The sequence below is a fragment of the Plasmodium chabaudi genome, assembly GCF_900002335.3.
Source record: "Plasmodium chabaudi chabaudi strain AS genome assembly, chromosome: 11".
NCBI classification, from domain to species: Eukaryota; Apicomplexa; class Aconoidasida; order Haemosporida; family Plasmodiidae; genus Plasmodium; species Plasmodium chabaudi.
Window position 1 is genome coordinate 185,812 of NC_030111.2, and position 26,294 is coordinate 212,105.

General features: G+C 24.2%; 9 protein-coding genes across 9 annotated transcripts; 5 read left to right on the forward strand and 4 right to left on the reverse strand.

Moving 5' to 3' along the window:
- Positions 1-507: 507 nt before the first annotated feature.
- Positions 508-1,440, forward strand: PCHAS_1105300 (conserved Plasmodium protein, unknown function; the record flags this gene model as incomplete). Its single annotated transcript, XM_016798526.1, has 3 exons — positions 508-990; positions 1,071-1,185; positions 1,295-1,440. The coding sequence occupies 3 exons, from the start codon at positions 508-510 to the stop codon at positions 1,438-1,440; spliced, it is 744 nt and encodes a 247-aa protein (XP_016653921.1).
- A 336-nt stretch (positions 1,441-1,776) lies between these two features.
- PCHAS_1105400 (60S ribosomal subunit protein L24, putative) lies at positions 1,777-2,653 on the reverse strand (the record flags this gene model as incomplete). Its single annotated transcript, XM_016798527.1, has 3 exons — positions 1,777-1,821; positions 1,959-2,482; positions 2,608-2,653. The coding sequence occupies 3 exons, from the start codon at positions 2,651-2,653 to the stop codon at positions 1,777-1,779; spliced, it is 615 nt and encodes a 204-aa protein (XP_016653922.1).
- Positions 2,654-3,461: 808 nt separating this feature from the next.
- Positions 3,462-4,301, forward strand: PCHAS_1105500 (TATA-box-binding protein, putative; the record flags this gene model as incomplete). The annotated part of the gene is made up of 1 exon (XM_735670.2): positions 3,462-4,301. One exon carries the CDS (start codon positions 3,462-3,464, stop codon positions 4,299-4,301), a length of 840 nt encoding a protein of 279 aa, XP_740763.2.
- A 360-nt stretch (positions 4,302-4,661) lies between these two features.
- PCHAS_1105600 (conserved protein, unknown function) lies at positions 4,662-5,675 on the reverse strand (the record flags this gene model as incomplete). The annotated part of the gene is made up of 1 exon (XM_733254.2): positions 4,662-5,675. The coding sequence occupies one exon, from the start codon at positions 5,673-5,675 to the stop codon at positions 4,662-4,664; it is 1,014 nt and encodes a 337-aa protein (XP_738347.2).
- Positions 5,676-6,115: 440 nt separating this feature from the next.
- PCHAS_1105700 (conserved Plasmodium protein, unknown function) lies at positions 6,116-7,184 on the reverse strand (the record flags this gene model as incomplete). Its single annotated transcript, XM_016798528.1, has 5 exons — positions 6,116-6,199; positions 6,418-6,450; positions 6,608-6,627; positions 6,829-6,913; positions 7,065-7,184. 5 exons carry the CDS (start codon positions 7,182-7,184, stop codon positions 6,116-6,118), a joined length of 342 nt encoding a protein of 113 aa, XP_016653923.1.
- A 1,649-nt stretch (positions 7,185-8,833) lies between these two features.
- On the forward strand, positions 8,834-17,200 carry PCHAS_1105800 (conserved Plasmodium protein, unknown function; the record flags this gene model as incomplete). The annotated part of the gene is made up of 3 exons (XM_016798529.1): positions 8,834-11,465; positions 11,622-12,014; positions 12,168-17,200. The coding sequence occupies 3 exons, from the start codon at positions 8,834-8,836 to the stop codon at positions 17,198-17,200; spliced, it is 8,058 nt and encodes a 2,685-aa protein (XP_016653924.1).
- A 428-nt stretch (positions 17,201-17,628) lies between these two features.
- On the reverse strand, positions 17,629-19,188 carry PCHAS_1105900 (histone deacetylase, putative; the record flags this gene model as incomplete). The annotated part of the gene is made up of 2 exons (XM_016798530.1): positions 17,629-17,671; positions 17,762-19,188. 2 exons carry the CDS (start codon positions 19,186-19,188, stop codon positions 17,629-17,631), a joined length of 1,470 nt encoding a protein of 489 aa, XP_016653925.1.
- Positions 19,189-20,447: 1,259 nt separating this feature from the next.
- Positions 20,448-22,187, forward strand: PCHAS_1106000 (GTPase-activating protein, putative; the record flags this gene model as incomplete). Its single annotated transcript, XM_735579.2, has 1 exon — positions 20,448-22,187. The coding sequence occupies one exon, from the start codon at positions 20,448-20,450 to the stop codon at positions 22,185-22,187; it is 1,740 nt and encodes a 579-aa protein (XP_740672.2).
- Positions 22,188-23,248: 1,061 nt separating this feature from the next.
- Positions 23,249-26,206, forward strand: PCHAS_1106100 (transcription factor 25, putative; the record flags this gene model as incomplete). Its single annotated transcript, XM_016798531.1, has 3 exons — positions 23,249-25,514; positions 25,625-25,882; positions 26,127-26,206. The coding sequence occupies 3 exons, from the start codon at positions 23,249-23,251 to the stop codon at positions 26,204-26,206; spliced, it is 2,604 nt and encodes an 867-aa protein (XP_016653926.1).
- Positions 26,207-26,294: the final 88 nt, after the last annotated feature.

Sequence of the window (26,294 nt, forward strand, 5' to 3'; positions counted from 1 at the left end):
TATCCACTAAATGTGTATTTTATATATAAATACATTTTTTTTTGTAGATAGGCTATGCATATAATTATATATAATATATGTATACATGCCATAAAAAAAGTATGCGGTTCCAAAAAAAAAAAAAAAAAAAAAATAAAAATTATGAACAAGCAATGAAAAAAGTACGAAAAAGTATGAACAAGTATGAAAAAATTATGAACAAAATTGGAAATATTTTCAAAGTAAATTTCAATAAAATTAAGATATTTGCAATTTTATCCATACAGTTTTTGGAAAATAAAAATGGAATAATAACATAACTATAATAAGCATACATGTGCATATCAGTAAACTCAAACTAATAAATGCTGCCGTTTAAGTTAAGCTGATTTTACAGCTAGCTAGTCTTTTAAGATTAAGTTAAAACATTATTCTTCAAGTTTACCCTAACTTATTAACAAAAATTTTCCATATATTTTCACCCATAATTGTGTGTTTTACTATATTTTATTATTTTTTTTTTAAATAATGAATCATGCTTCCAGTGATCAAATACATTTCATTCATAATACAACTCTGTATTTGTTTTTGTATGTTTTTGTTCAAGCAACTTACTATTTAATATGGTTATTTTTTACTAATAAAAATATTATAAAATTTTTGACAAAATTACAAAACATAATACTAAAAAAATATTGCCAGCAATTTAAATCTCCTGAATATTTGGACATTTGTAAAAATATAGAAGAATTGCAATTGAAGATAAAAAAATATAATAAATTAATAGAACGAAATAAAAAAGAAAATAGCCATTTAAATAGTTATGATTTATTATTATTAAATGGCAAATATACAAGGAAACTTTTAAAGGAAGAACAACAGTTAAACATATATATGCAACAACTTCATGAACAAAATAAAAATAACTATATTGCTTTAGCATGGGATGCATTATTACAATTCTTCTCATCAACCGATAAAGTTGTAAGCATTCTTAGAAGACAAATATGTGTAAGGAAATCGAAAAAAAAAAAGAGAACACAATTTTTTTAATACCTGTCCTATCCATATTTTTTTTTTTTTTTTTACAGATTTCAATAATTTTTCTATCATTTATACTCCTTTTTAATGTCAATTTTGAAATACCAATTTTCAAAATAAACTTAAATATGTGGTTTAAAAGGAATGTCCAAATAGAAGCATCAGGTATTTTCCCCCTTCAATACACTTAATTATGTTGTCTACAAATGAGCATATATCTTTTTTATTTCTTAAACTATTATATACCCTTTTACTAATTTACTTTTTTTTACAGACAAAAATCCAAATGGATTGCTAAGTCTTATGTACGGATATAATATTGCGAATTTCTTTTTTATGACAATGAAAGATAATTTTTATAGTATATTTATAAAGCTACCAGCAGAAAATAAAACAAAAAAAAATTCAATATTGTTTTAAGGGAAAAAAAAACAGTCTTCCTAAAAAATAGAATTGAATAATCATGTATATTCATATTTCTATATACATGTAAAATATTATTTTTTTTGTATTTTTATTTTCCAACTGTTTAATTTTTTAAGTGATGTATTTGCCTTTATCGCAAAATACTTTTCGTTTATTTTGGCAATTTAATCAATTTTACTTTTAAAATTTTTTATATTTTTTGTATACAGTTTTTAATTAAAAAAAATATGCAATAATTTGTTGATAAATAATATTGAAAAATTTTAAAAAAATAAGAAGAGCATATAAGCTTGTAAATTTTATTTATTTTATTTCCTTTGATAAAACGGATCATGCAAACTCCATATTTGTGTTCTCCCGTTGTTCTCGTTCTTTCTGCAATGGTGAAAATAATAGAAAAAGGATATATCCATATAAATTAGTATATGCATCATGTATATGAGAAAACACCACTGCTACATATTTTGTAGCTATACAACATTTTTCAAAATTTTGGACAGTCTGATGCTTACCTGTACATTTTGTTCGTGGAATATATCCGAAGAGAATTTAATTGCATCATTTTCATCCATTCTAATAATTTCATCACTTTCAAAATTGTTTCTAACTAGTGTAACGTCTACATGTTCTTGCTTCTTAGCAATTAATTCTTTATGTATATTTTCAAATTCTGTATTTTTTAATAAAGCTGGATTTTTCTTAATATAATTTAAGGATAAGTTAATTTTTTTATCAGATGCTTCTTTTATTCTATTTTTATAAAATAACATTTTTCTTTTCTCTTTAATTTTTTCAATTGTTTTTATAGCATTAATTGTTTTTATATATAAATTTCTATCATATTTTATTGGCTCGTTACGAATCTTTTCAAACTCAAATATTTTATCTTCATTAAGTTCTTTGTTTCTTTCTTTACGATATATCTTCGTCCATTTTACTTTACGTGGATTATGTTTTGCCTTAAAATGTTTATGGCATTTGCTACGACAAAAGCGAAAGACTCTTGCATCATTACGTATGAAATGTATTCCGTGCCCTGTGCATAATAAATGTGCAAAAAATGGTATATGAAATGTTGGGTATACATGTTTGTGCATGCCTCGTACATGCTTCGTACTTGCTTCGTACATGGTTCATACATTTTTGGACTTCTTTTCTTACCTGGATATATGTTTCCCGAGCAGTACCAACATTTATCTATCCTCATTTTATCATCAAGAAAAAGAGAAAATAAAAAAAATAAATAAATTCCCAAAAGTCCAAATTAAAAATGATGGAATAAAAAAACGACAATAATTGGCAATTATATAAAAAATATATATATAACAAAAACAACGAATAAATTAAAATTTTTTATTAAAAACAGCAAAGCGAAAAAAAAATCAATAATATTTTTTATACTACATTTTTCATATTTTTTTGAAATAAAACGCGATTTTCAGTTTAAGCCAAAATTTATATTATTTATTTTTTTTCCACTTTTTTAATTTTTTTATAATTTTCTTTAGGTTAAAATTTTATATATAATTATGCACTTTCTTTTTTACGATCACGATCACGATCACTAGTCCTATAGGCAGCTTATAACAACATTCTTTGGAAATATTTTATCACGTTTACATACATTTGACTATATTTATATAAAAAAAAATATTTTTTTTTCTTTTTCCTTTTTAATAATACATATTAATTATGATACTTTGAATTTTTATAACTTATAATATAAAAAAAATATAGCTTTTCTCATTTTTTGAAATATTCCAATTTTCAAAAAAAAAATAAGCATACCTATATACAACCCAATACTACAGTATATTTTTTATTTAAAAATTTCTATATCTAATATTATGCATATTTTTTCCAACCGTTTTTTTTAAAACAAATATTGTGAGTTACGGCATATAAAATAGGAATAAAAATAACAAGGTTGATAAAAAAATATGTATATTATATATAGTACATTCACATATTAATATTAACACGTACGAGGTCATTTTAAAAAAGTAAACAAACAAATGGATGACAACGATGGTCTAAATGATCCAGATTTCTTCTTAAGGGAAGAAAATCATTTGAAAGATGATAACTATGATTATAATAAAAAGAAAGTTAGTATGCTTTTAAAAAAAAATAGTATAACAGAAAAATGTAATGACGAAAATGATGTAGAAAAATACTCTGATAAAAACAACCAAATTGAAGACAATATAATTAATGAAACGAATTTAGAAATAATACAAGATATTCAAAATTATGAAAATGATGATAATAAATCATCTAATACAAAAAATAAATTAATTCATAAAGATATACCACTTAAAATACATAATATAATATCTTCAGCAAATTTGGATACCGAAATTGATCTTAGACTTGTAGCTGTATCAATTAAAAGTGCAGAATATAATCCTAGTAAAATTAATACTCTTATAATTCGAATTAATCACCCTAAATGTACAGCACTTATTTTTAAAAGCGGAAGAATAATGCTTACTGGTACAAAAAGTAAAACAGACTCTATAAATGGATGTAAAAAAATTGGAAAAATTATTAAATTTGTTACTAACCAAAATATTCGATTAAAAAATTTTAAAATTGAAAATATAATCGCTAGTGCAAATTGTAATATACCAGTTAGATTAGAAATGCTTGCTCATGATCATAAAGATTATTGTAATTATGAACCTGAATTATTTGCGGGTTTAGTTTATAGATATAAACCAACTTCTAATTTAAAATCAGTTATTTTAATTTTTGTTTCTGGAAAAATTATTATCACTGGTTGTAAGTCTCTACAAAAACTTAACACCGTTTTTCAAGATATTTACAATGTGCTAGTACAATATAAAAGTTAATATTTTCAACAAAAATAAAAACTATTATTAACTTTTTTTTTTCATATTTCATTTGTTTATGTAATCATAAAAAGTTTTTTTTTCAGTCTTTCCTTTTAAATTATAATCCTGATTTTTTTACCATCATTTGTTTTGTGCATTTTTTATTTTTGCGTAATTCATAAACCTTACCAATATTTTAATTATACAATTTTTCTATAAAAAATAAGCATGTTCATACATGAAATGGTAATGTAGCCTTATAAGGGGGGGTGTATGCCCTGTTCTTGTTATTTTTTAGAGCCCTAAATAAATAGCAGAACCAATCCATATACCTTTTTAAGAATGTGCTTCACATATTTTACTACTACTAATTTACAATTATGTAGTTTTATTTATTAACTGGTCATGCTGAAGATATTCATTGTATCCCTTAGTTAGGGGATCTTTATTTTCAGCATATAATGCAGCTAAATTGTGAATGTTGAAAATGTTTTTAAAATTACTTAATTCAACTGACTTATTTTTTTTTGCATTATTAATATTTCTTAAAATATATTTTTGTCGTCTAGCTTTAACTAAAGCAGAGGTAAACCAAACGCACCTCAAAACTTTAACCCATTGTTTTATATGCGGTCTAGAATTCAAATTTGTTAATTCAACATAACTACATAATAGTCTTTCATTAAATCGTATTAAAGAAGGATGTATTTTTTTTAATTTCATTTCATTTAATATATTAAAACTTTCTTCTAAATATTGTCCATCTGATATAATTATTTTCCCATGTAATAAAATACTATATGAAACTTCATCCTTCAATGGGTATTTATTTAATATATCATAATAATATTCGAAATCTTTTTTATTATTTTTTTTAAGACTTATCCATATTTTTTTATGTATTTTATTTTTATATTTTTGTATATCATGTTCTTCTTTGGAAATTTCTAATGTCTCATTTTTTTTTTCAATATTTCCTTCTTCCCTTTCAATATCTTGGGTTATAATCGATTGGCTATTTGACATATTTTCAATACCCTCTATTGGTTGATTTTTTTTTTTTTTGTCTTCATTAAAAATGGCTAGCTCACTATACATATTTAATTTATCATTTTGATTATTTAGTAATTTCATTTTTCGTTTTACTTTTTCAGATATATAATACTTCTTATTACCACAATCGGTATTACTCTCTCTATTCACTTCATTTTTTTCTTTTTTTAAAACTCGATTTGGATAATATTTATTAATTATATCGTTAAAATTATTTTTATTCCCCCTTACTCTTAAAGAGGATGGCTTTAGCCCTTTTTCTACATTCACCGCAAAATCACGTTGGCATATTTGTATAAAATACACATTAAAGCGTTTTAAAAAAAGCATATTTTTCATAATTTTCACCAACTTTCTTTATGACATATTTATTATTGTTTCATTTTTTAATTGGAAAATAATGTTTTAATTTTGCAGTTTGGCAAATAAAAAAAAAAAAAAATAATTCAAACAGCTAGCTAAAAACTTGTGCATACAAACATGTATAATAAATTTTTTATTTTGTTCTCATTTCAAAAGCATACCCATGATTATTATAAACAAATAGAATGTGCACAATTTTTGCGGTACCTTTTGAGTCAGTTGTTTTTCAAAATTTATATAACTATTAAAGAACAAATAAAATAATACAATAAAATATAAACAACAAAAAATACATGGTAAAATCAGCTGAAATAGGAATTTTCATTAAGGCCCATAAGCAGTGCTGATATTAAATTTTTTATGCAGCTATTTCAAATTTTCTACATTTTAACTGCATTAATTACAATCCCTTTCCTTTAATTTTCCTCTGCATCAAAAAACTGCAAAGAGCTTGACAACAAATTTGCTAAAATGTTTTCAGCGCGCTCTCTTTTGTTCCTCTAAAAGTGTAAAACAAAAAATGGAAAATGGAAAATGTTTAACGTAATAATAAAACTGAATGAGTATAGACTCATATTTTATAAATTCATAAAACCAGGGTTAATGAAAAAATGATATATTAAAATTATGTATGAAAAAACATTTATTTTTCGGGATAAATATATATTGTCATATATCCTTTGTTTTATAAACTATTCGAGTTGTATTCTCTTTGTACCAGGTCCTGATTAAATCGTCTCATAGCTTTTTTCTACATAAAAATAATGTCATTAATAATGTAATAGCAAAACAGCAAAGTAAATATTCAGGGGTATTCCTGTTCTACTACTTTATCACGTATACACATTTTTTGAACTTAAAACTCGTTTATTTCCTATTATAATAAATGTCTGTGCTTATTTTGTTACCTCTTTAGTCTTTAGATGGTCTATAAAAAATCCAAAAATAAATAAAGTTCGAATTCAATAAGACGAAAAACCATAATGAATAACATATATGGAGCTAGCCAAAATAAATCGCAATTATTTTGTAAAAACAATTTAAGCATTCATTTGAAAGAAGACAATACGCGGATTGATAAGTAAGCATATGCATATACTGATTTGTGTGTGCATTTTTTTTGCCTAACCCTCTATGATATCTTGAGTCGAAATTGCTTCGGTTGCAAAGTTAAAAACGGTGTAAGGAGGAGTTGCAACATTTAATTCTTTGGACTGATAGTAGTGGAATATAATAAATATAGTTATTAATAAAGAACTATAAAACTATTATTAATCACTATGCATAACAAGTATTGCATTCCCTCTTTTCTTTAACTCTCCAGTTTGATATATTTATATTTTTTATACTTTTTATATTTTATACCTTTGTTTGAACAAACATAAATGGTGATACTTTATCAATTGAATTCCCATTTTTGCATAGAATATTATTTATGACAAAAAAAAGGAAGGACCTCAAAAAAAATGATTTTAATTTTGACATTTTTGTAAAGTTGTCTCGTTTGAGCACACACAAAAATTAAAAAAAAAAATTCTAATGATCAAAATAGAGAAGGGTGAATAAACAGAATAATGTCCCAAAAACAAAAAAAAATAATTAAATATATTCCAAATTTTTTCAAACAAATTTTATGAACTTTAAATTTTTTACAAAAATCTACACAACCGTATGTTGTTGCATATATCTCTTTGTCGATGTAGCAAAATGCTTAAGCATGTACTTACAAGTGTATTATATATATATATGTTACATTACATATTCAACAAAAAATATGACGTTACACGGTAAAATAATGAAAATCCAAGTCGGATTAATATATACTAAATAGAAGGTTAAATACAAACTTTATGATAAAAGAAAGTACATATATATATATTTATTTAAAATATTATTATATGTATTTACACTATATTAGACTAGTAATTAATTTCCCTACACACATTGCTATATGATCACAACAATAAAATTTATTAAAATGAATTCACTATCCTTCCAGCTGCTTATACATATTACAACATTTTGAAAGAGGTCATATATATACAATCCATACATATAAAACAAAAAAAAAAATTATATTTTTCTCGTTTTTTGTAGACCTCATGTGTCACATTATTTATGTAGAATGCTAACTAAAAAATAGAAAAATAAAGAACTAAAAAAGGTATATAAATAAAAAATAGAAAAATGAAGAACTAAAAAAGGTATATAAATAAAAGAGTAAAATAAAATATGCACACACATTCAAAAAATATAAAATGGGATACTAAAAGCTTATAAAAATGTAAATAAAATGCTATTAAATATTTATACTAATTTGTATTATGTCTGCCTACATGTTTAAATTCGTTTTAAAAAATTAATTAAATACAATTATTTATTAAATTTTATTACTACATATTAAAAGAAAGAAATAATAAAACGCGACAATTTTAAATATTCTCTTTCCTTTTTATCATATTATGAAATACCCCTACTTTCTCCATACTATTCAATAATATCCCTGTCTACATATATTTTATTTTATTATTTTATTTTTTTTTTTACAATTTTTAAATAAAACCATACATATAAGATATAATCTTCTATATTTTTAAAATTAATTAATTATAAAGAACATAGATTGTAAAAAAAACGAAAAAAATAAAACACCAAAATATGTAGAAAGGTTTATATATTTTTAAATCCAATATACGACTTAACTATTAAAGCTGTATAATATATAAAGAATTTTAAAAAAATTAATAAAATTTAATTTATTCTTTGGAATAGTCATATTAGAATAAATAAAATTCTTCTATAAAATAAGCTAGATTAAAAATATACACATGAAAATATAATTTCACATTTTAAAGCATTGAATTATAAAGTAATACAATATATGTCTATACCCTTTTTAAAATATATCTATATATTTTTCAAAAAAAAAAAACATTATTTTATATTCATGTAAGCATATATAGAACGTATAAAAATACGTTAGGGAATACATGTTGGCATTGCTACAAATCCATGTAGACATATACAGTGGTATTTGTATAAAATTGTCGATCCTTTTTCAAAGACGATCATTAAAAGAATGAACTACCAATGGAAAGAATTTGTTTTTTTTTGTTTTTTTAAATAACTATAACATGAATAGAAGAAATAATAAAACAATTGAACAAACAAAAGGGCCACACATATTTAAAAATTTCGATATAAAAGAAAAGACAGATATTTCAAAAAGGTCAAACAAAACACCTAGTTCCATAGTACACAAATTAGAAAATAATAAAACTTCCGTTTTTAGTAATAACACCTATACTTGTAATGTTTATAGTAAAGAAAAATCCATAAGGCCCCAAAATAACGATACCATTTCCAGTGACACATGGAAAGGTACAACCAAACCAAATGGTAAACTAACTACCGTTTATAACAAATATACACTAAAAACAAAAAATGTGTTAAGCGAAAAAGTAAATACAAATGACGATTCATATATTTCCTCAGTAAATATGAAAAATAAATATAATCAGACAGAGAAAAATCAATTAAAAAATAAAACATCATCCACTATAAATGTAAAAGGTACTAGCCAACATTCAAATATTGTAAATAAAAATATTCAAGGCAAAAATTTATTACATCAAAGGAATATACCACCTACTCATGGAAATGAAGTAGACCACCAAAATTTAGAAAAAAAAAAACAACAAATTATCAATCATACTGTAGAAAGCCTAAACAAAAATAATGATAAAAATAATGATAAAAACCAGTTTGAGCCATTAAGACAAAGAAAAAATGATGGGCAATATTTTACTCGTTCAACTGTGAATCATAAAGCTGAAAAAAATTTATTAAAAGAAAAGCCAACTAAAATAAAAGCTAGCACAATTAGTAGTTCAGGATATGAGACAGACGAAATAAAAACATCTACAAACCAAAAAGTTATAACAAATAATAACACATTGAAAACGAAATATGAAAACAATAGTTTAATTACTGATAAAAAAAATAATGATTTACAAAATAATCACAATTTAAAAAATTTTAAGAGAGTTATTTCATATAACCTTCCTCCTACAAAAAAAAATAAAAATGAAAATATTCAAACGTGTAAAAATGTAGCATACCCTATATCATCTAATAATATATATAATAATAAGGATACTGTAAAAAAAGGAAATGACACAAATTCAAAAATTGGCTTATTGTCAAATCACGTAAATTCTAACCCTATAGAGGATTCATCTATTTGTAATGATCCGACTTCTACTAATGTATATTCAAAACCTGTTTTATTTAATTATAACAATTTAAGTTATGTACAAAAAAAACAAATGCACCCCACGGCATCATCTACTATGCATATAAAAAATGGACAGAACATTTTAAATAAATCGAATATAAGAAGTGTAAGCATTAATGAAAAAAGCCAGACCAAAACAACGGCTTACAGTACTAGAAATGAAATAAAACCCTTCTTATTTAAAAACAAAAATATGAAAAATGAAAGTAGCAAGCATGCTGATAAAACAGAAAAAAGAGAAGAGATCACGAACAAAATAGAATCTTATACCAATAAGAATTATAAAAATAATGAAAATAATAATTTAAATACAAAATTTATTCATAAAATTACCAATACAAAATGTTATACTTCAGTAAAAGGTGTAAGAATGAAAGCTAGTTCAAATTCTACTGATCAGGAAAGCATTTTAAAAATGGATAATAGTGAACTTGTAAATGAAAAAAAGAGTTTTCTTTCGTCGGAAACTATCGAAACACTTAAAGATATTCACATGCATAATACAACAAATTTGAAAAATTCTAAAGATAATAACTTATTTTCCTTACCTTATAAAAATGAAAATATAATCGAAGGAACTAATGAATTTAATTATTTACCAAATCAAGGCTTTTATTCAAGGGACACTACAAAAAATGAAAATTTTAATAATATTGTAAGTAGCAATTATAACAATGGTACCTATCAAGATGGTGATAAAATATGTATTGCTGTGAAACCAATGGATTCTACAGATTCTGGTATTACATCTAATATAGAAAACGGCCTTCATGGAGTGAATCGCCAAAATTATATATTAAGAAAAAGTTTTGATCCTAATTCAAAAGCATCTAATTTATTCCAAACAAATAAAATGAATAAAACGATGTTAAACACAAGACGTGAATCAGTACAAATCGGATTAAAATTTGACGAAATGAAAAGAAAAAGTTTTGAAAATTTTAATTATAATACACAAGTTGAAAATAGCATATTAAAACATAACAAAGACATATTAAGCAATATCATAGTAAAAGATGATAACACAAAGAAGCAAAAATCAAGAAATGACACTATTGAATCGGTTCAAAGTGATGATAAGATGGGATTCTTAAAAAAAAGAAAATTAGGATATACTGTAGACGTAAATAAAAGTGTTGAACAAAAAATGCCATCACTTTTCAAAAAGGGTGTAAACCCTAAACCCGCAATTTCACTTAATCCATCTATTCGAAACATTATAGAAAAAGTTGTTGGCAAACATTTGATCTTAAGAAAGGATATACCAACTGATAAAAAGACAGACAAAAAGGAAAATACAATCAAGTTGGATAACCAACAATTAAATAATAATAAAAACTTTAATGTGAAAAATGTAAGTAATAGATTAACTCAAAGAGATAACTTCAATCCAATAAATCGCGTCGGTTTATCTAAATCCTCTTTTACCCGAACACAATATGATCATATTTCCAGCAAAATAAATACAGGTAATAATTATGCATGTGATATATATTATAGCTATATCAAAATTTTTTAACTAACAAATCGGATTATCATTGTGCATGTCTTAATAGTTACAAAGTTATCAAAGATAATCTAAACAATGTAATGCTGAAAATGATGACATTCATTTTTTTATGTAGGAAATGAAGCATCCACAAATATAAACATTTTAAATATCGGCAATAATAATGATAAAAATGATGGAGACATAAAAAGTAAAACAAAAAATGGTCATATAAATAATAGTACCATGTCAACAGGTTTAAAAAAAACAAATAATATAATATTTAATTCTCAAACAAAACCATATTGTAAAAAAGATTTAAGCCAGATTAATAATATTTCAAAAAATCGACAACCACAAACTGCCAAATATGAAAACGGTGGAAATAATCTGGATAGTTGTGTTCCAACAAAAGACGGAATATACCAAAATAAAAAAGAAATAAACAATGCCAGTAATAATGCTCAAAATTGTTCGCAACTAAATTATGGAAATAAAAAATTGGAAGAAGAGTCTTCCATTCTATTAGGTAATCAGCTCATTGCCATTTCGTCATTTCATTAAGTTAAATTGTTTTTCTAAAATAAATAGCAAACATATTCTATCTATATAAACCTCGTTTTTTGCATACATTTACATTCTCATAAAATTTATTTTATTTTTACGCCTTCGCAATACACAGAAAATCACAAAGACGAAACAAAAATAAATTCAATAAACCCAACTGATAAATATGACCACATAATTAATCGATTTATAAATAATGGTGACTCAAAATATGATAATACGCTTAACAATAGTTTTGGGAACATTGATAGTATTTTAAACTTTTCAAAGTATTCAGAAATAAATAAAAAAGGTTTTCTTTTATCTGATAATAAAGAAGATAAACCAAATCAGAATACTATGACATGTACAAAATATCCTTTAGTTTATCATAAAAATTGTGATAAAAATATCGAAGGTAAGGCTTTTAATTTATCTGCTATGTTAATCGAAAAAGAGTGCAAAGACAAAAAATTTGAAAATACAAAAATGGATAATGATAATAAAATCGATGAAACAATGCGACTTGAGAATGATCCAAATTTTGAAACATCGAAAAAAAAAAAAAAAAATATTTCTGAAAAAAAAGAAAACGCCGGATCAAAATATGGGCAAAAGAAAAACGATGAAAATATCGCGCATGATGAGAAGTGGCATGTAAGTGATTGCCAAACAAATAGCAACAATAAAACAGATTGTGCCGATTTAAGTCACAACGAAGATAAAATATATGAACAAAAAACAGAAAGTAAAAACGAAAAAAATGTCGATATACAAAGAGAAGATAAACAAAGGAAAAATTTGGGCCCTAATTCATTTCAATTAGTTAACAATAAAATAATCAAAAAAAATAAAATGGATTGTACATATAATAGTGATGAAAAAATTAAGATTGTAAAAAAAAACAAAAATATATATACCCCCTTACTTAGTAATAAACCAGATAAAAACCAAAACTCAAATTTTAAAAATTTTGATAATAATAAATGGAACACAAAAACGATAGTTAATCCTGAACATGTATTAAATACTAATTCAAAGCAAAACTTATACATAGAAAATGATAATAATAATGGCATAACCAATCAAAATTTATTACTTCATACAAATGAAGAACAAAAAGAAATACAGAATACTATATTTAACAAGCATGGTCATAATAATATTCAAAACTTTAAAAATAAAAATAGCTTTTTCTTAAATAATCAAATGGACACAACACAAAATGATATTCACCATTTATCTAATTTAGATAATCTCAATTTAAATAAAAATACATACAACCCAAGCAATAACAACAATGATGATCAAAAATATGTAACCATATCTGTACAATCTGAATCGCAAAATAAACTTTTCAATGACACTTCCTTAGAAAATTGTGATAGTAAAATAAAAATGGAAGAGCATAATAAAAAATGCATACCCAATGATAGTCATACAGAACCATTTTCAAACGAAACAGAGTTAAATTCTATTTGGAATGTTGAACAAGGAAGTGATAACAAAGAGGCTGATCAAAATGAAACTATTCTTTCAGCTAATGGTCATACAGAAGTAGTAGCAGCCCAGTGTGAAGACGAAATAAATTATGAAATTTTAAAAAATCGAAAAAAGAAATGGGGAAAATATATTATGAGTTCAAATGACAATCTTGATATTTCTCTAAACAATAATGATTATGACGAAAACGAAAAAAGCGAACATATCGAAGGGGAACATGCTTACACTAATAATGATAATAAAGATTTTATATTTAACTCGTTTATTTATGATGAAGATATTTTGTGTGATAAAGAAAAGGATCTACCCCAGTTATTTACTTCGAATATTCAAGCAGATTCAGTACAGAAGCAAAAAGAAATAGAAGAAAATATTTCACAAACCCATTTAAGCGATGCAAACAAAATTGATCATAATATTAGTCATAAACAAACTGAAGATCCAGATAGTGATAATACTAATTCGATTTATAGGAAATTAAAAAATGCTTTTTTTAGCAAAATAAATAAATATGTGAAAAATGATTCTCCTAAAAATGCATCTATTTATACTGCATCTGATAATAGTGGGTTGGAACATACTATTGAAGAAGGTAAACGAAAAAAAACAAATCAAGACAGTACATCAAATAAAAAATCAAAACCACCAATGGCAAGGAAAAAAGTTCGAGCAAATTGTGAAGACAATCCAAATGTTAACATATATGAAAAACATTACATAACTAGACGACGAAAAAAAAACGAGTCTGAACAGGAAGGGAATTATGAAAATGAATCAAAAGAAACTTCTGATATCTATACAAATGACATTATGAATATAAAAAATAAAAAAAATGATATTCCCCAAAATAATGAAACAACTAAAACAGACACAGAAATCGTAAGCCAATTGAACCATTCAGATCATATGACAATTATTTCTAATAATCAAGATAGTGATAATTTTTCATTAAAAACTTCAAAAATGGAATCATTATATGACCAAGTAGATGCACATGATGCATCAAAAAATTATGCTACTAATAGAAGGGGCAATACGGATGAAAGATTTTTAAAAGAAAAAATCGAAAACGAATTAATTATCGAAAAAAAGGAAGTCCATACAAAATATTTGGAAATAGAAGAATACCCAAATTATACTAAAAACATTTTTGATCCCACATCTATCACACACATGGATGCGTATTCTAATAAAAACTCAAAGTACGAAACCAGATATAGAAGCAGCAATATATGCCAGGAAAATAATATAAATGAAAAAATAGTAAAACCCAAAATGGGAATAATAGAAATAAATAATTATAAAAATTATAGTAATATTGATGACGCAGTAAACATAAGTAATAATACAGATTTAGAATCTAATAATTTGAACCCAAATAATAATATTATAAAAACATATTCAACAGATGCAATATTAAAAGATAACAATATCAATGATGAATATGAAAAAGATATAAATGGGATAGATACGAAAATAAATTTATTTTTAGGCACAATAGAAGATAATAAACTAACAGATAGTCTTATAAAAAATCGTATAGAAGCAGAAAAATTAAATAATGAAATTCCATATATAACTAATATATATAAAGAAATGCATAGATCCTCTGTTATGCCATTAAGAATTGAAGCTTTTCATTCGTTAGAGGATCAAAGATTAATATATGGAAATCCAGATTGGCAAAAATATTTTTGCCCATTGTGTGATCAAAAATATTATCCTCCTAATGTTTATGTAAAAAATTATATACATTATTTAAATGAACATTGGAAAAATAGAAAAAATTTGGGTGGTTATATAATATTTCCTTGTAAATTAGAGCATGATAATAATGAAATGAACCCATCAGAAAAAAAAGTAGATGTAGGAGTTACATCTTATAATGCTCCTAAAAAATGGAAAAAAAAAAAAAAAAAAATGAAAAGAAATACAAGATTATTTATTGATCCACATTATCATTGTCCATTATGTTTACATTTACAATTTAATGATTATGAACTTTTAGTTGAACATTGTACAAAATTACATAAATCTACAGGAGCAGATCCTACAAGAACCCTACCACCATCTTTTATGCACACTCCATTTATTAATAACAATGACTATTATTGTTCTATAAAAAAAAATGAAACAGACATAAGTAGTAGTGATATATTAGATTCTGATCAATCAGATAATAAAATTATTTTAGAATCTAAAAAAAAGGGTGATCCCTTATTTCATGATCCACCATCTCAATCAGATCCATTACTTGAACTTAATAATTTAAAAAAAAATAAAATGAAAAATGGAAGAATTAGTAAAGTTGCTTTTTGTGAAGAAATTAAAGTTCGAGAATATGACATTGAATTATCTAAAATAGAAAAGTTTGGGGCTAGTATTGGTCCTGTTTTTACTGACGATAAAGAGGAACCAGAAAAGGTTCTTGGGTCTGAAGATTCAACAAACCCCCCACCATTGCCAAACGAATTACCTGAACAAACAGATGTAGCATCTAAACCCTTGGATCATCTTCCAATTTCAGAAGAACCACTTCCCGAATGTCATAACAATAATTCTGTAGATAACTCGATATGTAGTAAAAAACGAAATGAAAATAAAATTAAAGAATGCGCAACCACTCAAAATAACAATCAAATTGATTCTCCAAATTTTGATGCAAAAACAAATAGTGATGATAAAATGAATACAAATGTGTGTGGCAATTGTTCCACTTCTACTATACTAAATAATAATACTGATTCAGGTACTTATAAAAAAGGCAAAGAAATTTCTAAGCATGCTGAACATAATGGATATGCAAATAATATGGAACCTAAATCGACGCATTTAAAAAATGATAATAGTAAAATGTGTAAAGATGAAGAAGTACAAAATGATAAGCACACTCACCTGCTTAATAAAAAAAGTAATATACTAAAAGGTGAGCTAGATATGATAAAAAACCATGATCAAAATAATTGCTTATTTCGAGATAATTCTAAAACTAATTTTTTAGATAAAAACGAATCTAATAATTATGACAACGATTATGTTTTAAATTCAACAACAGATGAATCAACAAATGAAACAGATGATCAGGAAATTTCAAATCAAAACGATGACAAAAAAGGTTTGACTAATGCAAACTTTACTAGCCAAAGAGATAAGACCAAACAAAATTCAACAAGCAATTCCTTCTCTAATTTATTCTCCTTAGATTCGATATCTAGTTCAAATGTTAGTGACATCATTCCTAATTCAAAAGATGAATTTGAAAAAATATTGCAAGTCAAAGAACAACATCTAAGTGAAATTTTGTTAGAGAATATAAAAGAAAATCGAAAAGAAAATATATTTAATCAAAATGATGATAAAAAAGTTGGCCAATTTATAAAAAAACGTATTGGTCATATACATAAAAATGTTATATCAAAATATAAACGAAAAATTAAAATGTCTACTATACAAGATCAAAAACAAAATGAAACAAACTCATGTTTAGAAAACAAGCAGTATGAACATGTTTATATCCCTCCAAATAATGTCAACTTAACTCTGAATAACGAAGTAGAAAACATACCGCTCAAAAAGGTCATACGTACCAAGAAAAAAGAAAAAATTCCAACACAGCAAATTCATTGTAGAAAAAGTTCTAGAAATAAAAATAAAGTCACACAATGACATGGCCATATAAATATATATTTATGTTGCCAATATAGCATATCTAAGCATATTCTTATTTGCTTACTTGTGTAGTGGAATTTTTCATCATATTGCAGTTTTATCATCCAATGTTCATTTTGCCTGTTATGAATGCATATCATTTTTATTTCCACTCCCAATCGTGTTCTTATATTATCATTTCCACTATTATTATGCTCTATTCTCATTTATTTTTTTAATTAGATTCGAAGAATTATTCAAAATGTATATTCTTCGCTTATTAAATATGGCGTAGCCATCTATTTTTTTTTGTCATACATTTTTGTTTATGTTTTTAATTTAGTAAAAATAACACGCAACATATAAAAAATGCTATATTTCTCTTAGCCATTTTAATAGTTTATCATAAATTTAGTTAGCTGATTAGATTGATTCGCTAAATGTCCTTATCCATGCTCCCTCCGTGTGCCCCATGCCGCTTTTGCAGCCCTATAAAAAATGTAAAAAAAATAATATAATTATATAAGGACATATTTTACAGCATATTGTGGAAAACAATTTTTGCTTAATATTGGTAACCGAAAAGTTATGGCATGCTTTTCAGATAATGTCTGATCACATTCGTTATAGCCACCAGAAAGTAGAGTAACAATTGGAATTTTATTTTTAAAAGCCATTTGATAAGTCATATAATCCCTAGTATATATCCCATGGTCTGAAATTAAAAGTAAACCTAGATCATCATCTTTGCTTATATCTACACCAGCTAAATAAAAAATTATAGACTGTTTTTGTGGTTTAATATTATTTAAAATAGTTTGATATATTTTTAAATATTCCTCATCTTTCATATATGAATTTAATTCGATATCAATAGTTGATTTTTTTTTAATAAATGGATAGTTATCTTTACAATGTAAACTTATTGTTTTAACATGCTTATGATTTTGAAATATTTCTGCTGTACCATCACCTTGATGTACATCAACGTCTAATATAATAACATTTTGAACAATTTTGTAAAGTAATAAAAAATCAATAGCTATAGCTATATCATTAAATATACAAAATCCATCCCCTTTATCTCTTTTTGAATGATGGTTACCACCACCTATATGCATACACATAGAATGCTTTAAAGCCAACAATGAACTTAATACTGTTCCATTTATTTCAACTAAATATCGGATTATTAAATCGGAAAATAAATCTAATTCATATAATTTTATTTCTTCATTATTTTTTATTATATTAAACATTTTATTTATAAAATTTGGACTATGGATAGTAAATATAGACTTTTTTATTTTACTAATATCACATGATGGAATGATATAATTATTTTCATATATACATTCTCCTTTCTTATTTAAATAATTAAATATATTTTTATATTTATTAAGCTTAAATCGGTGTGTATATGCATGTCTGTTTGAGTCTTTTACTTTTCTTTCAACACTTGAATATATTGGATGAAAAACATAAGGTGGATTTTTTGAATTATTACAATATTTTTTTTGATTTTTAAAAATGTTTTCATATATATTTTCATTAAAACTATTTTCACATGTTTTAAATATTTCCTTTTGTATATCCAAGAATAAAATTTCGTTCTCATTATTAACCTCATGTGGGAGTTCCCACATTTGGTTGTTTCTCTTGTATAGAGAGTGACACAATATGTTCATACCATTTTTCACACAGTTGTGTGCAAGTTGTTCCGTGTGCAGATCGATTAAATTTTCAATTTTATTTTTTTCGGCATTTTGCCATATTCTACTATTATAATTTTTGTTTTTTTTGTCAACCAAAATAACATTAGTGAAGCTACAAACTTTTGTTATCCTTTTGTTTGAATGCTTTTGTTTTAATTCTAAAGTTACCCAAACAAATTCGAATAATATAAATGCCATGACAAAATAAGCCAAATACATTTTGACATACCAGCCTTGTATAACAACATTGAAAAAGGCTATCAATGAATTCCAAATAATCCCTATCACCATATAACAATACGAAACTTGAAGTAATAAATAAGTAAAAAAAATATATGTATATTCACATATGCTCCGATATTTATTTTAAAATAATGGTACCACAAATGGTTGATAACAATTTTCATGACAATTTTCATGGCAATTTTCATGGCGATTTATATTTTCACCCTTTTTAAATACCATAACTGAGGAGACATACATTGTGTGTGCAATTTAATGGGCACACACACAACAACAAGTTTTAGCATAACTACAAATATGCCGTAATATGTATATGTGTTTATATTACGGCATGTCTCAACACATTTAGTTGCCACTCTCTTAACCTTAACAAGTAAACCTCATTATTAAAAAAATATAATTAAAATATAATAACAACAATGATCGTAATTTATCATAGCATAAAAATATTTCCTTCAATTTCCTTCAAAATGTATGAGAGCGTACACATATTGTTTAATGAAATTATTATTTACGTCCAATTTTTCATATTTTTTTCATAAACACATTTCTCTTTAAATTTGATATAAGGATTATATTGTTTTTGCTTGTTTTTCATTTTTATATACTTTTATATATATTTATATTTTTTTTAATAAATTAATTTTCACGTAAAAAATAAGCCAAATATGGATAACATGCACATTTTCTTTTTAAATTGTAAAATGATTTATCAACACATAATTTATTTTATCACCGTTATTATATATTTTCTCTTTTTTAACACAATACTAAATAATTTGTTGTATATAAAAATATAAATCTAAAATAATATATAAATAAAATATAAAAATAAGGCAATATTTTTGTAAAATATCGTAACCTTCTAAGTATATATGCTAAGAGTGGAAACAAAATTTATTACAAATAAATTATTTTCCATTTCTCTCCTTCAATTTGTCCATTTTATTGGTTTAGGTATATTATACCTATTTATAAAAATAATTTATTTTTTTTTAACTTTTCAAATCAAACTTAAACGAATGTGCGTTTTGCCTGATCATTGGCAATCAATAACTTAAAAAAAACCGTCTAATATAAAAATAATCAAAAAAAAAATATTATAACGCTATAATTATCAAAAAATAAAAGCGTATATATGTATATACATGAGTATGTACGTTCCAAGGCCACACATTTCAACATCCTTAAAATGAAACAACCAAAAATCATTATATAACTTATTTCACCAAACAAAAAAAAAACGAAAAACCTATATTTGTATTGTACAAGGTTATGTTGGTATATTATTTGTTTTTTGCAAAGAAATGAATAAATATGAATCAATAAAAAATCGTATAATACATAACATACATAAGAAAGTTACAAAAGGAAAGAAAGATGGAAATACACACACACACGAAACTAGTAATAATATGCGTGACATAAATAGGGGATCCTTTGTTGATCTTCGAGAAAGTAATACCAGTAGTGAAGATAAAAAAAGTGAAAATGATAAAGAAAGCAAAGCTTGTATTGTAGAAAATGAAGAGAACAATGACGATAACCAATATTTAACCCACTATAATGATGGTTATTTAAGAAGTTTTCTTAAAAGTGCAGTTGTTAGTCCATGTTTGAATGCTCTTTTAGGGACTACAGTAATTTCTTTTTTAAATGAAAAGGAAAGAAACAGAGTTTCAATGACATGTAAACTTTTATTTGTTGAAGTTCATTCAATAAATAATCTAAAGCAATTGTATAAAAATAAATTTATAAAAAATAGCCAAAGGAAATTTATATGGAAAGCTATACTACTAGCCGAAAATATATATATGAATGAAGAACAATATAATGAGTTTCGAAAAAAAAATAGCTCTTATGATAATATAATTGAAAAAGACATTGATAGGACATTTCCAAATAATCCATATTTTTTAAATCGAAAAGAAGATATGCAAAATAAATTATCAAATATATTAAAAATATGTTCATTATATTTTAAAGACATAGGTTATTGTCAAGGTATGAATTATGTTGCTGCAATATTGTTATTAGTTTTTCAAAACAATTTAGACGCAATACGTTGTTTTATTGCATTATTAAAAGGGTTTAATTTAAAAGGCATGTTTATATATAAATTTCCACAATTAAAAAAAATTATATATCAATTAAATATATTAATAAAAGCTTATATGCCTAAATTGTTTTATTATTTTAAAAGAAAAAAAATAAAAATCGATTTCTTTTGTATAAATTGGTTTATGACATTATTTTCTCAAGATTTAAGTTTTGAAAATACATTAAAATTATGGGATATGTTTTTTTTATTTGGTATTAAAATTTTAATTAAATTTAGTCTAGCTATTTTATATCATCATCACGAAAAAATTCTGAACATGTCATACGATCAAGCTTTAATTTTTCTTAAGACTATCACTAAATTACCATTTACTAATTATCTTTTTGAAGACCAAAACTTTTTTAAATATTTAAATAAATTTAAAGTAACTAATCGAATGTTAAGACATATTATATTATTCAAAAAAAATAATGAAAAGGTAGAAATACATGTTGACAAAAAAAATATTGGCAAAGTCAAGTGGTCTTTTTTATTAAAGCAAAATTCAAAAGAACTCAAAAATAAAAATTTTAATAATAACACACACATAAATAAAATATCATTTTTTGATAAATTGATCGATAATATAGTATATAAAGCATCCTCTATAATGGTACCAAGAGCTCCTCCCATCCTAACTTATAATGACCAGCAAGATAGACAATATAAACATAACAGCCTAGGTGCAAATATGTATACTACTAACTTTCAAATACCCACACTAAATTATGAAAATAAATTACCTGAACATTCATATTCAAATGAAATTTTAGCTAATAATAATGGCTGCCTTGGAATTAATTTTAATACTGATTTATTATGTGGCATTACTCAAAAACCGAAAATCGAACAAGATGACCATGACGATAAAAGAGAGTACATCGTACCTGATCAACCCTCTTTAATGGAATCAAATATGTATTTTGACTTTAATTTGACAAAATAAATTGTTTGACATATGTACAACTATAGCTAGTAATAAAAAAAAGTTGTATATATGCATACTAAAAAAATTTTTTTTTTTTTAAAATACAAAATACAGCCAAAATTTATACAATCGTCTTTGGGCAATTATGCTACTAATATTCCCAATCACAATATCTCAAATAAGTGTAATGCAAAAATTGTAATAACTAGGAATGCAGCAAATAATATTTCAATCGATCATGAAAAATATATATATTACTTGCATATGTATAATCAGAATAATGTTCTTATTAATGTAGGAATCCATTATGCAAATGTATAAGCACTATCATATCTTTTCCATTTATAGAATAGCATAACACACTTTTTCAATTTCATTTACTTTAACTTATTTCATTTCACATTTAATTTCCTTATTTTATAGTTTTACGGCATTTTTTTGCTCCTATATAAATACATAATTTATTTTTACATTTTTATGTTTACAAATTCAGCATTATTTCATTTATGGATTTTGTGCACATACAATATATATGCTTACTAATGTTTAAAAAATATATATCTATTCCTTCCTTTTTTTCGTTACTTTATTTTTTTTATTTAAAAATGTAATTATTGTTTATTTATTTTTTTTTCTATATATGCCTATAATTGGTGCCGTTTTCTTTTGTTTGTATATTTCATTTAATTTTTCGCTTTATATATTACTGAATAAGTAAGCAAACATTCTTTTTAAGAAAAAATTATATATCCATTTGATTATATAAATAAGAAAAAAAAAGAAATTGTAAATAATAAGGGAAATATATAGAGGGAAGGAAAAATGTTTCAACCTCTAAAAAATAAAAAATATTAAAAAACAGTAAATGAATAAATTTTACATATATAAAAAATTTATTCACACAAAAAGAAAAATAATAATATTATTTCAGTAGTATATTACCAATTTTTATGTATATTGTGATTTGCCATGGTGTGAGTTCTATATAGGTACATATATATGTAGTATATAGCGAACTACTCAACCCTTTTTTATTTTTTTGTGTTTTTACGTATGTTAATAATATAAGGCAGTTCAAAATGTCTAGCCGGTTATTAAAAAAGTTCTTAAAGGAACAAAATAGAGATGAGATAAATAAAATAAACCAATCTGTGGAAGCAGAATCATTACCCCTAAAGCCTTCTCCTAAAAAAAAAAAACAAATTTTCAAATATTTAGAAGAATCACAAAGTGATGAAGATACAAGTGAAAGTACAAGTCAGGTGGAGGAAGATGGGAAATCAACCATTTCTAGCAAAAATGCACAAAGTCAAAATAAACAAAAAAAAGGGGGTGTAAGTAAAAAAGAGGGCGAACAACATACAAAACAAGAAACAGAAGAAAATAAAAAGAAAAAGAAGAAGAAGAAAAAAAAGAAAAAAAATAAAGATGATGAATTCGAAGAATTATTAAATCAAATTGGTGAAGAGCAAGGTGAGAAACAAGAACAAGAACTAAATATAAAAACTTCCAAAACCACAAGCAATAGTAATAGCATTATCAATAGTAATGAATTCCTGAAGGAAGATCATGAGTTAAAGGAAGATGTCCAGCTTTGGGCATGTACACATGACAAATATAAATATTGCTTGAAATTAGAAAAAAATAATTTTGATGTAAATGTAGAATTAAAAAGAATATTTGGTAAAGATTTTGTTAAAGAAAACAAATTTGTTAAAAAAAGTAAAATCAAATATTTGAAAAATTGGCTAGTTCAAGATTATAGTACAAAAACAATACAAACACCATTAACTATGAAATATATTGACAACGAATTTAAAATTGAAAAAGAAAAATTATATTTAGAAGCAGAAAATTTATTTTATTTATTATTAGATACACATGATATACAATCAATGAATGATTTAGTAAAAAAATTCCCATTTCATATAGATACATTATTAATATTAGCTGAATATTATAATGAAACAAATAATTATGAGGTAGCTAATCAGTATATTAAAATGGCTTTATTATTATTACAAAACATTTTTCATATGAATTTTAATATAGATTATATAAATAATAATAATAAAATATATGTTAATCCACAATTATATGATAATAAAGTTTTATTTAAAACTTTATATATGCATATGCAATCCCTTGAATATGAAGGGTGTACTATAACATCATTAGAAATTGCAAAACTTTTATGTAAAATTGATTTATGCAATGATTTATGTGGTATACTTTTAAGAATTGATGGGCTTATGTTAAAAGGAAATGTTTTAGAATTTTTAGTTTTTTTTTCATTCAATTTTATCCTTCAAAATGCTCATTATGTTATGCCACTATCTAGAACTAGTGAAATGATATCAGATTTTTTTTTTAACGAAAATAATTTCAAAAATGAAATGATTGCTAAAAAAGAAAATGAAAAAATAATAAACACACCAAAAATTGAAAATACTGACAATAATGTTAAAAATGATGAAAATAGTACTACAGAAAAATTAAATTCCAATGAGGAAATATCTCATAATATTTCTACTAGTCATCAAAATACTAATGATATATCAAAAATACAAGAAAATACTTTGAAAATGGATAGCAAAGAAAGTATGTCCTCATTAAAACGACAGGATGAAGATATTTTCGCTGATGACAAAAAAAATTATGAACAGTTCAGTCAAAATAATGATTTTAGTAAAAAATTACCTGAACAAGATAGAAATAATAACAAATTGGATTATTTACAAAATACACACACAAAAAAAAAATATGATTTTCAAAATTATGAAATTAGACTTCATTTTATTTTACCAAATTTTGCCTTTTCTATACCATTATGTTTATATCTAAAAAATAATACTTATGTGAATTACAATGAAATTAATAAAATTAAAAAAGATGATATATTATCTTCCTTTTCTTATGAAGAATGTAAATTTTTAATTCCACATTTTAATATAAATTTTAATTGCTATTGGGGTAATAATAATGTTAACAACATATGTGACAAAAAAAATATGTTGTATTCTTTATCATATTCTGCTCATCTATTCTTAATTAGAGCATTATTATTTTACCCCGATTTTGTTCAAATATTTGTAAAATATAATAATTTTAATACAGCAAAAATTGTTAAAAATACAATATATGATATATCCTTTAAGCATATATTGTCACATCCCCCATTTTCAGACAATACATTATTTAGTAATAAAGAAGAGTATGAAATTGTGCAAAAAATCATATTAGCTTATTTGGAAAAAAATAATATATATTATAAATCTGAAAAAATGATTACCTGGATACATGTTTGCAGCGCGTTTATACACGAAATGTATAAGGATGAATTAGGTAATTTTTTGTTGTATTTTTTATGAACATTCATAATTTTATAAAATTATGCATTTTTTATTCCATGCCAATCTATTTATATACCTTTTTTGTTTTTTTTTATAACACAGTGGCCAAGGAGATCAATGAAGTACGAAAACAATGGCACAGAAGAATTCCACTTTTAGATATAAATAAATATAAAGGAGTACGAGTGAGCGAATTTAAATCCAGAAATTATTTATTACCCGATTTCATGATGGAAAAAACAGTATCACGTCCATCTCCTGCCCCAAGCACAACATCACAATATTATGTCTCGCTAGATAGCAACGTACTCGTAGCTTTTTTTCAATGTTTGCTTCCTTGGTACCAAGTAGACTACTATGGTTAAATAATTAAATATGTTTTATTTTTTATGTTTTTATTTTATTTTTTTTAAATTAAATTTCAAAAAAAAGTGAATATAAGTACATAAGCTTACATATGTCACGAAAAATATTAACAAAATTCCTCATAAATGTACAATGTTGTTTTCTTAACTATTTTCCAATTTTTTTTTTGGCTTTTACATCATTAGCTAATTTCTTTTTCATATTTACTTATTTGCTTATTCCTTTTATCCTAATGCAGGCACCCAATCACGGCCTGTGTATTTGGGGACAATATTGGAAGCAGTAGTAAAAGAAACTAAGCGTTTTTTAAATATTTAATAATTTTTTTAAATTAACATATACACAATTTAAATTGTAAATTATACAATAGTATAACATACCGATATTTTTTTTTAATTCAATATAT